This window comes from Ambystoma mexicanum, chromosome 3q (assembly GCF_040938575.1).
Source record: "Ambystoma mexicanum isolate Mex_15411 chromosome 3q, UKY_AmexF1_1, whole genome shotgun sequence".
Taxonomy (NCBI): domain Eukaryota; kingdom Metazoa; phylum Chordata; class Amphibia; order Caudata; family Ambystomatidae; genus Ambystoma; species Ambystoma mexicanum.
The window spans coordinates 570,466,820-570,479,175 of record NC_090926.1 but is presented as its reverse complement, the minus strand read 5'-3'; the positions used below and the strand labels follow the sequence as shown (position 1 = coordinate 570,479,175).

Here is a 12,356-nt window from a genome sequence, read left to right as displayed (position 1 = left end):
AGGGGCCAGGTGCCTCTTTATAGAGCTTAGTACGGGGTGCTTGATTAGTCGTCGCCTTCTCTTTGAGGATGTCCTCCATGTGATCTGAATCTGGCGTAGCTTCTATTCTTTTTCCATGTTTTTATTTCTTTTTTAAAAATGGCATTAAAAACATCTGGTCCATGAATAGGTGATGAATCCCTCTGTGGAGGAGTAGGGGATCTAGGCAGATGGCATCAAGGTCAGTGGTATGCGCTGGTGATCATCATGGGCCCTGATCCTCTGCCTGATCATACTCCCAGTCTGGGTACTGATCAGTCGGGTCTTGTGCAAAAGGTTTAAGGTCTTCATAAGAATCCACCTGTGTTGGGTAATCTGGGACCTCCAAGATATCTTCCTAGCGTCCCTGTGCAGAGATGTGTAATTTCTGCAATTTGTAAGGAATGAGGCATGGGCCCTCTTCCCTGTGGCTTTGAGGTATAATGTACCTGTCTGAAAAGTCCATGAACTTGGCTATTTTGTAAATGTATTGCTCAAACCTCTCCCTTGTCCACAGAAGTGTTTGAAGGAGGAAAATGCTGCCCAGTGGGGGATAATTTGCCCAATAAGGCCTTAGAGAGGCTGGGGGCCTGCGTATACTCCTCCCGATGAGGTGCCCTGGTGCTCTGCGGCTGCCGAAATGATAGCTGCAAGGCTTTTACAAATTTGGCGGTTGTATAGAATGTCTCAAAACGACACGGTCGCAGTCTATGACTCGGAGGCCTTAGGTGCTTGTGCGCCCTTGGACGGTGTGTAGACAACTGTTTATTAGGGTGAACATCTGTTCCAGGTGTGCCCAGTCGCATGCTGCAAAGGCGGATGCGTGGAGGGCACCGAACAGCAAGGTTCGGTATGTGTAGTCGAAATCTTTGGCGCCCTGTCGGCATTGTGCGCTTCTTAGACGACTCAGTCAAAGAAGCCTTTGGGGCTGTGTGCGCTTGTGTACAGGTGGTATGTGGGTGTCTGTCTGGCTGGGCATTTGGGAGCCTGAGGGCTCCGCTGAGAGGTTGATGGCTTCCAATTCGGAGCCATGGCTGAAGACTGATTCCAAGTCGTCTGAAGCGACCACGCCAATAGGGAAAGGCTTGCAGCATGCATAGCGTAGGCCCCTTCACCGTTTAGTCCGCCCGACTTTCAACGTTTTCAGTCGAAAGAGCTTACAAGCCTTGCATGAGTGCTAGTCGTGGTCACAAGGAAGACAGTGATTGCATCGGCGATGGGTGTCCTTCCAAGGAAACTTTCAATTACACAACGGCAGAATTTAAAGTGAGTCCTCCCCATAGCAGAGGGTAGAGGCAACCCGAGCAAGAAGAGAAAAAGGGGTAAGGGCCTGGCTGGAGGTCAATAGTCATCGAGCAGTTAAACAGTTGCCGAGCAGTTGTAGAGGCGTCAGCTGCAGGAAACCCACGAAGCAGTCGTCGAGCAGGTCCGTCAGGAGACTAGACGACCATAGGTCATGGGGGCAATTTAGCAATATAAAACTCTTGCAAGCTCTGCATAGGCAACTGTTTTTAAGAATTGATGTAGTAACATTGAGACTACACAAAACTTATCTGCTTGTATTAGGTAACCCACCTTTTGGTATAGGCCTGTACTACACAAGTTGGTAGTGTGACTGAGCAGCCAGGCTTATCTCAAGAGGGGTAAACGTGAACTCTAGCAATGAAATTCGCACTTCTACTCAAGGTTTCAGTTAGTTATTTACTTAAACTCAGTTTTTAAATAAGCACACTTTAGAAAGGGCAATATAGGTAGCAAATCTACTTTAAAAAACTTTTCCAGAATCAGCATATGTTTACTGGATACTCTTTCGAGATGCTTTTTTTTTTTTTTTTTTTTTTTTACACACTTCCAACACCTAGAGGTGACTTCATTAACAAGGACAATAATGGCATTCATATATCAGATGAATAAAGGAAAAGTTTAAGGAAAGAAAAAGGTTAAATAGGTTCTCAGGTCATGTGGGTATACTTAAATCGTCCAAAGAAGTTTAGACAAACGTTTAATAGCAATAACAGTGTAAGAAAAGTGATCACCTCTGAGGGACCAAAAATAACAAAATCAATGGACTAGAAGAGTCTGCAGGGAGCCAAGACTGCTAAAGTCAATTGGAGCACATTCTATGGAGCCGATGCCCTTCGTAGGTAATAAACGTCTTGCACAAAGTTAGAGAGTTTTTGCAGAAAATCACTGTAGGGTCACAAGCTGTTACACTTGTGAGGGTAGAGCTGAAATCAACTCACAAAAGTAGCTACTGCAAGTCTCAACTGAGAAGATCAAAGCAAAAGACACTGCGGTAAGGAACCTCTGGTTTGAATTAGAGTGGTCCAGCTGGCTTCTGCCCTGTGGCAGGGATGCAGATTCTGCATTCCTGAGCCTCAGTTGTGGGGACAAGAGGGAGGACTTCTGAAGCAACTGCAGCAGCAATTTGGAAAATCGGTGACAGCTGTGGGCTCTTTTTGGATCAGCAGCCCTTTGCGGTATCAGCGTGCGGTAAACAGCAACACTGCAGATCTTTGATACCAGCTGGGCTTCCTTCACTCTTTGAGTCATGCACTCTGGTGAGTGCACTCAGGCTTGGGTCATCCTGCTTCCGGCCTGATTGCAGACGTTGCACTAAACTATGGATTTCTCGACCCCTGGCACTCTGGCTGTACTTTGCTGCTACAGGAACAGTCAGGGTCCCACTAACCCAAGGGAAGAAGTCGTCCCTTCTGGAACGTCTCTTGTCAATCAGAAAAAGGAGTTTCAGCACAGCAGCAGGGCTTCACAGGGCAATTGAAAGGTTGAGGCGGGTGCAGCAAGCTTCGTTCACGGTTTGTCGGTGTTCTTACCAGTGGTCGACTGCCTCTTGTCCCAAAACCCTCGCCTTGTAAGCAGGTTTCTCCCATTCATGCACAGCCTAGGCCGTCACTCAAACAGCAGGGTGGCTGTCCTAAAAGGACAGTGTTAGGCAAGATTGTATGCAGTACCCTGTGGGAGACTGCACCAGCCTTGTCCTCCTGGCAATAGTTGCTTATCTCGAGGGGTCAATGTGAGCTGAAGGTGGTAACAGTTTCACAGTAACAGACATTCAAATAAACCCCTCTACTCAAGGTTTCATTAAACAATTAATGTATTCAAGAGTCAGTTATATAAACCTTCAGAAGGGAGCAAAACATAACTAAATCAGGTGACACCCCTTGGGGATGACACACAGACACTTCCTACACCCTCAGATGCCTCAAATAGCTAGGACACTGGACATTGATTTATCACTGGTACATTTAGAGCAATACTGAGTTTTGGTGCGAATGATTAGATATAGGAATAAAACAAATGTTAACACAATAATTCATAAACTGGTAAGTACTTTTTTAAACCCCCAATGCAAATTAAATTAACCCTTTCCTGGAGGAAAGGTAAAGGCACAATGTCAGAGCTATGAAGAGTCTCAGGGAGCCAGGTCCGCCAAGGTTAGTTGGGCAAAGTCTAGGGGAGCAGACAATCTTGTGGGCAATTAAAAACCTTGCAGAATGTTTTTAGAAAGGTTTGTAGAGATAAGGTTCACTTGAAGGGCCACAAGATGGGAGGCTTGTGATGGGCAAAACTGCAAGCAACTCTGCAATGGCAACCAAGAAAAGTCAACTGAGAACTAGCAAGGCTACACAACATGAGGTAAGTCCTCTTAGGTTTACAGTACCTTAGGACTGAGGAAATTGGTTCCAGCCGACTTCTGTTCACGTAGTATGGCAGATCCTGTTCCTGGGCCTCAGTCGTGGGGACAAGAGGGAGGACGTCTGGGGACTCCTGCACTACGGTTTGAAGGTCAGTGGCAGCAATGAGCAAACTTCAGATCAGCGGCACTTTGCGGTTTCAGCTTCTGCTAATAGCACCACTGCGGTTCTCAAATAACGTGGTCTTTTCTCACATCTGGGGTCCAGCACTGTTGAGGTGGCTCAGGCACGGTCATTCCTGCTTCCTGGAGCTTGGGTCTGACTTAAAGACACTAGATTCTGGAGTTCCTCTCCCTGGTAAGCTGTTCCTTCATCAGCAATGGAAGTACAGCCAGCTCCGAGAGGATTTCCAGATGAGTTTGTCTTGGAGTCCATTGGTCCCACAAACCCAAGGGATTCATTCACAGCCAGGCTGTCAATCCCCTTTGGGTACGTTTCTATACCAGGGGGATTAAGCACAGGGAATTTCGGGCACCTCCCTCACTTACTGCCCTGCCAAACACAATGGAGCCAGATTTGTGCTTCACCAATGAATCCCACCAAAGACAAAGCGAACAAAGGGACCAAACCTGGTTTAGCACACAGTAAATCTCAAGAAGGCCCTTTTGAACAAGAAATGGCGAAAAAAAGACCCAGCCCGTTTAGACACAATGGGCACCCATGGGTGCTTTACTGCAGCTGCAATTGCTGCCCACAGTAGAAACACAATTGTAGGAAAAAATAAACTGCCACCAGCCATTAATCTTATAAAGGGTAAAAAAATGTTACATGAGAAACTAGACAAAGGGTTACTAAGTAACCCCTCCAGCACCCTATTCTTCTAAGATGGTGTGCGCTGGGTTCAGAAAGTTACAAAAGTAAGTAAAGTCCATTTCACTTCACTGCTCTTGCAAACAATAGTTTAACCAAGGAAAGGTATTTAATCCTTTGGGAAATCTGAAGACGTCCCTGTGTCACTGCACTGAAGGTGCTGTGTGACAATGTAAAAAGATTATGCCTATGGAGTTTGTCAGTATCCAAAGACAAAAACAAGTGTTCAAATTGATGAATACAAGAGTGGCAAAAGGTCTTTCTCCAGGATTAAAATTTAAAGTCCAGCAAAAAGAGCTGGGGGTCTCCAAGGTAAAAGGAGCTTAGCACATTTCTGAGAATTCTCAATAACAGACAGCCAGCCTATCAGGACTGGGTGCATTCAGGCATTCCTAAAGACAGAACAGGGGAGTTTCAGGAACCTCCCTCACTTCCTGCCCTTCCAGACACACTGGAGGAGTTATCTAAGGTTGAAGGAAATGAAAACAGAAATGAGAAGCCTCCCCAACAGCGACCAACTAGGTTGGGGGGGAAAAAAATCTGAGGAACCTTGATGCGTGAGGGATTTTGGGTACACTACATGTCACTTTAGGGATAGTGTTACAGTCACGCCCATGTCGATGTCTTTCGATCTTCGAAAGAAAGATGGAATACTCTGCGATTTCCACTAGATGTCGGACTATATGCACAGCATGTGATTCCAAGTAGATTCCAAGCATCAGAACTTAAATTATGAAATTATAATGCAATTTAGGTCAATGATTTCTAGACTAGCTTAAGAAGCTAGTCTCATTTATTTTGTCGAGTTTAAACATTGCATTCCTGGTGTACTTTTACCTTGGTATATAATCAGATATGTTTCAATAGCGGTTTCCTCAAGATAACTATCCCTGCACTGTGTTTGATCAATTTTAAGAGGTTTTCTACAGTTGAGCTGCAATTGCTTTTTCGTATTTTATCTTGCATCCAAGAGGGTGCTGTAATTAAATGTTAAATTGTGTTTAATAAAAAATAAAAATGTTGTAGGTTTACCCTGCACATGCTTTCAATGATAACATTTACCTCCAATTCCACCAAAGCCTTTCACAAACTGGGATCCTTCTTGTGACTTGTCTGTAACTATTTCCAACGTGGCTCCAAATTTCTTATAATTATTAGCAAACCATTCCAAAAGAGGCATGCTTTCTATGAGCTCGTGTTCCTGCCCAGTCTGCAAAATGAAAAACGAGATATTTACCCAGCTTGTTACACCTTAAAGCTGCAAAACAAAACGAGTTTTATTGCACTCATTACCAACTGAACGAAAATCTCAAGTTACGTTACTCATCACCCTCCATTGTATTCTGATTGATAGATGTCCTCCAACACATTTTTAATCGTTGAAATGTCATCCATTTGCAGATTGGTCCAGAATTTTTAAATCTCTAGGTGGTGTGGCATGAATCAGCTATGGTGTCTGTGGCCGAAATACATTCTATGCATGCAGCCAGAAGTGGCAACCAACCAGTTGCACACCCTTTTCTCTGGTCACAGACACCATAAATATTAGAATGTTTATAAATAAAAAGTATTCAATGACCATTCAAGAAGTAGGTGGGAGGGTCGATGAGGAATGCGCTAGAGAAATAACACCCATCAAAAAGAAACTGAAAGTAACTTGTTCTAATCGATTAATTCCTCCCACAGATCCCTCAACATTAAAACATCCATATAGTCACTTAAATATGGGACTATGCACTGCAAAAGCCTTTGGAGGACAGGGCACCTTATTTTAGGATTCTCACTAAGCAGACTGTTCAGCAAGATTGTATGCAGTACCCTTTGGGTGCACTACAATAACCCGTACCTCCTGGCAATAGGGACCCAACCTTTGGTCCAAGTCTAAACAACACAGGTTGGTAGTGTGGCTGAGCAGCCAGGATTACCTCAAGAGGGGTCAATGTGAGCAGTAATGTTGCGCCAGTTTCAACACAGTTATCCAAACAAGGAATGACTTACTTACCTGTAACTGTTCTCCAGCATGGGTCTGGCATGGATTCACATGCTCATGAATATTTCCCGTCAGGCTGGGAATCCTCGGTAAAGAAAAAAAATCAGTTTCTGAACTGTCTTTCTACTAGCAACCAATCACTCGTCTCTGGGTCATACTGCCCCCAGCCAATGACTGCCCTCTATTTAAGCTCATCCTCTGGCAGCCATCTTCAGATTTGGTAGCACGTAAAGTGGCAGTAGGACCAACAGAAGAGCCGCAGAGGGGTTGGAGGGAGGGTTCGCATGTGAATCCATGCCAGACCCATGCGGGAGAAGAACAAGTTAATTTCTTATCGGGTAACGTTCTTTCGATGGTATGTTCCTCCGACATATTCCACATCTATGACAGTAATCACCACAGCTGTGCTGCGTCGGAAAAAATATTCGGCGTAGGCATCCTGCGTCGATATGCTGTCCTCGAGGGCCTCTGTCGAGGTCACCGGAGGTTATATCTAGGACGCATGGCGCCCGTAGCCTCAGTTGTAGTTTTTTTCCCAGAATATGTGGCACCAATCTCCTGCCATTATGACTGCAGAAAGCCTTGCGGAAACGTAAGCTGCAATCGCATAAGAAATTCTGTAGAGGGGCCGGCGGGGAGGGTGCGATGTGGAATACGTCCGAGGAACATCCCATCGAAAGAAAGTTACCAGGTAAGAAACTAGCTTGTTTTTGAGGGGATTGTGCCCTCCGACGTATTTCACATCTATGACAGACTCCCAAAGCAGTACCAATGTCTGGACGTGGGAAAAAGAATTTCGAATTTTAGAATGCCCAATCAAATTACAAAATAGAGGACCGCCTTACCAAAGGCCAAATCTTGCCCATGGTTAGGGTCCAGGGAATAGTGTTTTACGAAAGTATGGACGGAGGCCCATGTGGCTGCTTCACAAATTTTACAACTGGGAATACCCCTCTGCAGAGCAGTAGAGGCAGCCACACCCCTAGTAGAATGAGCCCGTAAGCCTACTGGGGGGTCCTTACCCGCCAAACGGTAACTTTTAGAGATCGTCAAAATGATCCATCTGGACAAGGTCTGCTTGGAAACAGCTTGACCTAAACGCCTTCCAGCTTACCCTACAAATAGCTGATCGTCCACTCTGACCCGTGAGAGATAGAAGCTCAAAGCTCTCCTCAGATCCAACCTATGGAGCCTCTCCTCTTCCTGAACAGGATGCGGAGGAGGATAGAACTGCGGCAGAATTACCTTACGGCTCAAATGAAATTCGACACAAGCTTCGGAAGAAAATGATGAACCCCAAGGACAACCCTCTCCTTATGGAACACCATGAAAGGGGGCTTGGCGGAAAGTGCCTGCAACTAACTCGCTCTGAGCAGAAGTTACCGCAACTAAAAATATAGTCTTAAAGGTCAACAGTCTCAATGGACAAGAATTTAAGGGCTCAAACGGAGCTCCCATTAGGAATTTTAGAACCAAGTTAAAATCCCATCCTGGCACCTGGAAAGGCGATGGTGGAAACACATTAGTTGAGACATCAAATGAATCTTAAAATAAGAACACTCCTCAGACGAGCGCTTAAATGTTGACAACGCTGCCATGTTACCCTTAATGGTACCCACTTGCAGGCCCTTGTGAGCTAATCAAAGCAAAAGAGACAGAACCACAGAAATTTAACACTGAAAAGGATCCACATTCTGAACCCTGCACCAGTCGCAGAACTTTTTCCAATGGCAACGGTACAGGGATTTTGTTGCTGGTCTTCTGGCCGAAAGCAACACCTCCATCACATCTTCAGGAAGGTCCCAATCCTTATACCTCAACCTTCAGGAGGGCGCTAGAGAGCCGTCCAAGATGGCGGCCTCCCTGTGAGCTCCGCTGAGCTCCCCTGAAATCCTGAACAATCGAAGCTTCTGTGGTGTGCAAAGTGTCCGCAGCCGCCTCCAGATTGCAGCCGAGACGATCCCGAGCAGAACGGGGTATTCATCCGTCGACCCTCGAGCGCCGGATCCGGTCTCCTCGACGGTGAAGAGCCCCCCCCCTTCCCCGTGCGGGCGGGACACGGGCGCAGGCCAGACGCGGTAGAACGGCGGCGGAGGCGGCCTGGGACCCGGGGGTGCCGCTCGGAGCTGGCGAACACGAAAAGAAATCCTGCAGAGCCCTGGAGGGGCCACTATAGAGGGACGCCGAAGAGCTCCCTGGGCGCCGCCGAGGATCAGGTACGCGCGCCCCGTGCGCCCTCGCTGGAGGCGTGGTACAGCCCGGTTCGAACCGGCTCAGCGGCAAGATCTCCTGAGAGCCACACCGCCAGAAAATGACAAACCGAGTGCCCCGGGACCCCTGGTCCGCCTCCCGGTACCTCCTGACCCCCGCAAATGGCGTCCGAGGAAAACAGACAGATCTCAAAAAAAGCTGAACTTCGAGGGTAGCTCCGCGACCAAAGCAACCACCTCGAACAGCAGAGCGCAGTCTCCCGTCCAGGCCGCAGCCCAAGATGGAGAGGAGGCCCACGGGTTCGACATCAGGGAAATCCTCCTTGACCTTAAGGTTGGGATCGGAGGTCTTGGAAGCAAACTCGACACACTCTCCTCCAAGGTCGACCTTCTCCAGCACCGGCTGGACAAACACGCTGACAGATTGGACACAGTCGAGCAGAGAGTGTCCGACCTCGACGACGGTGCAGCGGCCCCAACATCCCGAGTGGCCTCACTAGAAGTACAAATGAAAGCAGTAAGCGCCAAAAACGAAGACTTGGAGGGCCGCTCGCGGCGCAACAACATCAGGATCGTGGGAGCCAGGGAACAACTTACCGTGAAAATGGAAGACTACGTTGAGAAGTTATGCATGGACCTTTTCGGTACAGAAATCCTGTCCAAACTGTTCGTCGTAGAGAGAGCTCATCGAGTCCCCAACACCAGACCGATCCCCGGGGCTAATCCCCGCCCAATCATAGCGAGATTGCTTAACTACAAGGACCGAGATGCCATTCTACGGGCGGCTAGGGAAAAAGGGGACCTCCAGTATGACGGCGACAAGATCCAGGTTTTCCCAGACTTCTCCCAAGCGGTCCAAGTGCAGAGAAGATCGTTTACGGCAGTGAAGCGCAGACTGTAAGAGAACCAGATACAATATTCCATGCTCTTCCCAGCCAAACTCCGTATTCAACACGAGGGCAGGACCCAGTTCTTTAATACACCAGAAGAGACAAGCGACTATCTGGACCGCTCTGGATGTAGACCCGCTACCGCCAACGGAAGACCGCAAAGGGGCGACAGACCAAGAAGAAACCCGCCGTAAGATTTGCCTATAGGACACCCAAAACGGCCGCATGAGACTTCAAGATTGCCTAGAAGCGGCCACCACAGTTCAACAGTGTATCCGAAGAAGGGAGCCAGCCCCCTCTTGGAGGGCCACCTGCGCCCCGAGCACAGCAATGCTGGTTGTATGGTTAAAATGGGTTTGTTTTTCACGGGCTGGTTGGGGGTTGCCCGTGCAGGGGAGGGAAGTTAATTTAGTAAAACCGCCACAACCCGCATACCCCAGTTCCACGACAGTCACACGAATAACTATGCATCTAACGATTGCCACGTCCTCCCTGCTCCTATGAAAAGCGACTCCAGCCAATCCCGCGAGCCTCGTCTCGACATGATGATCTGGACCCCTCCAGAAGGCAGCGGCAACGTTGAAAATCGCCACCTGGAATATCCGTGGTGGCAATCAGCCTACGAAAATGAGGAGAATTCTTCAATATCTTCGGAGACACAAAATCAACATAGCGATACTCCAGGAGACTCATCTGCTGCCCGCGTCAGAACAACACTGGGCCAGGTCATGGGGATGTCATCGGTACTTCTCATCCTATTCCTCATTCGCCAGGGGTGTTGCGATCATGTTCGACAGAAGAACTAATTTCAGCTTTATCGAGTTAAAGAAAGACACGGAGGGGAGGGCCCTAATGGTGAGGGGGATAATCGCAGGAAAAGAGGTGGTGGTGGTGAACTCATACGCACCGAACACAGACGGACCTGACAACTTCAACTGGCTAATGTCCCACTTGGACGCGACCAACGCGACGACTGTGGTGTGGGGTGCAGACCTCAATACCACACTTGATCCCAGGCTCGACAGGTCCCATAATACATTGGGAGTCCCATCCAAGGCTAGCACTCCGGTTCGAGAAATTTGTCAGGCCTTCAATCTATCTGATATGTGGAGAAGACACAACCGGGACAGTAGGGACTACACCTTCCGATCAGCGGTACACAACAGCAGTTCCAGAATCGATTATATCCTGGCATCCTCCCACAGCCCGTTCAGATGGGGAGCGTGCCATATCCTGCCAAGGTCCTACTCCGACCACTCAATGGTTGTATTGGAGGCCACCCTGGCGGGTGTAACAGTGCCTGGCCTCAACTGGAGATTCAAGCCCGGTTCGCTCACGGACGCCGTATTTGCTGCAGAACTACGTAACGAGATAGTCTCTTTCCTGGAGATCAACCAAGACTCTGTCGACTCCGTATGCACCACCTGGGAAACACTCAAGTGCTACATAAGAGGAATTTGCCTGACTAAAGAAAATGGCTTGTTGGAATTGATCCGTGGCGAATTATCCAACAAAGAGCGTCGTCTGAAAGAACTAGAACGAAACCTCTCCAACGCTCCAGACCCTCGCACCCAAGCCAAGCTCAAAAAAGAACTCTTGGGGTTCAGGGAGACAGCGGACCGCGAACTAAAGCTCCTGGGCCGCAGGCAACAGATCAGGCAATACGGAGAGGGGCAAAAGCCAGGTGCACTGCTGGCCAGGCTACTAACCATAGACAAAGTCCCACCCCGCATTGAATGTATCGCAGATGCGCAAGACCAGAGGGTTTACACAGAGGAGGAGATCTCCAATGTTTTCCGAGACTTCTATCAAAACCTGTACAGTTCAAAAGGAGCAGCAGATCCCGTAGCGATACAAGAGTACCTTAATGACACGGAACTGTACTGGGTGAGCCAGGACCTGCGCGAACCCTTGAACGCGCCCATATCGCTCGAAGAAATTCAGACAGCAATCAAATCCCTGCCTAACACCAAGGCCCCCGGTCCCGATGGACTCAATGGCGAATTTTACAAAGCGCACTTGGAGGTGGTGGCCCCCCTCCTTCTACAAGTCTACGAGGAGGCGGTGGAGCGGGGGACGCTCCCTCCCACGATGCGAGAGGCTAACGTAATGATGCTGCACAAAGCTGGAAAGCCTACAGAGAACTGCGCTTCGTACAGGCCGATCTCATTGATCAACCTAGACAACAGAATCCTAGCTAAAATCCTGGCAACCAGATTGCTCCCCTTGATGCCGGCATTGGTGCTGGGTGACCAGGCCGGGTTCATTCCGGGGCGGAGTACAACATACGGCATCAGGAGACTGTTTGGCGTCATCGAGGCCTTGGACCCGACGCAGCAGGCAATAGCGGTATTATTGGATGCCGAGAAGGCGTTTGACTCAGTCGAGTGGCCCTTCATGTTCGCTACACTAAGGCAGATGGGTTTGGGTAACTTCTTCCTGAAGCTAGTAGCTCTGTTATACAACAAACCACTCTCATACATCACACTAGGGAACACCAAATCCACAGGGATCACACTAGAACGCGGAACGAGACAGGGTTGCCCACTCTCGGCCCTTATCTTTGCCCTGGTGATGGAACCCCTGGCGTCAAGGCTGCGAGCCGAGCAGTTGGGTCGAGGGATAAAGCTGGGCCCGCACAGGCTAATTGTCTCCCTATACGCTGACGACGTCATGCTGTTCATCAGCGATCCCCAAACCAATCTTAATCCCGTAATGCGAG

General features: G+C 48.5%; 1 protein-coding gene across 1 annotated transcript in view; it reads right to left on the bottom strand.

Moving 5' to 3' along the window:
* ETF1 (eukaryotic translation termination factor 1) overlaps positions 1-12,356 on the bottom strand; it is a 257,735-nt gene that overhangs the window by 31,850 nt on the left and 213,529 nt on the right. The window contains exon 10 of the mRNA XM_069654342.1: positions 5,607-5,754. Coding sequence (XP_069510443.1) covers positions 5,607-5,754 — 148 coding nt within the window. The remainder of the gene's footprint in view (positions 1-5,606; positions 5,755-12,356) is intronic.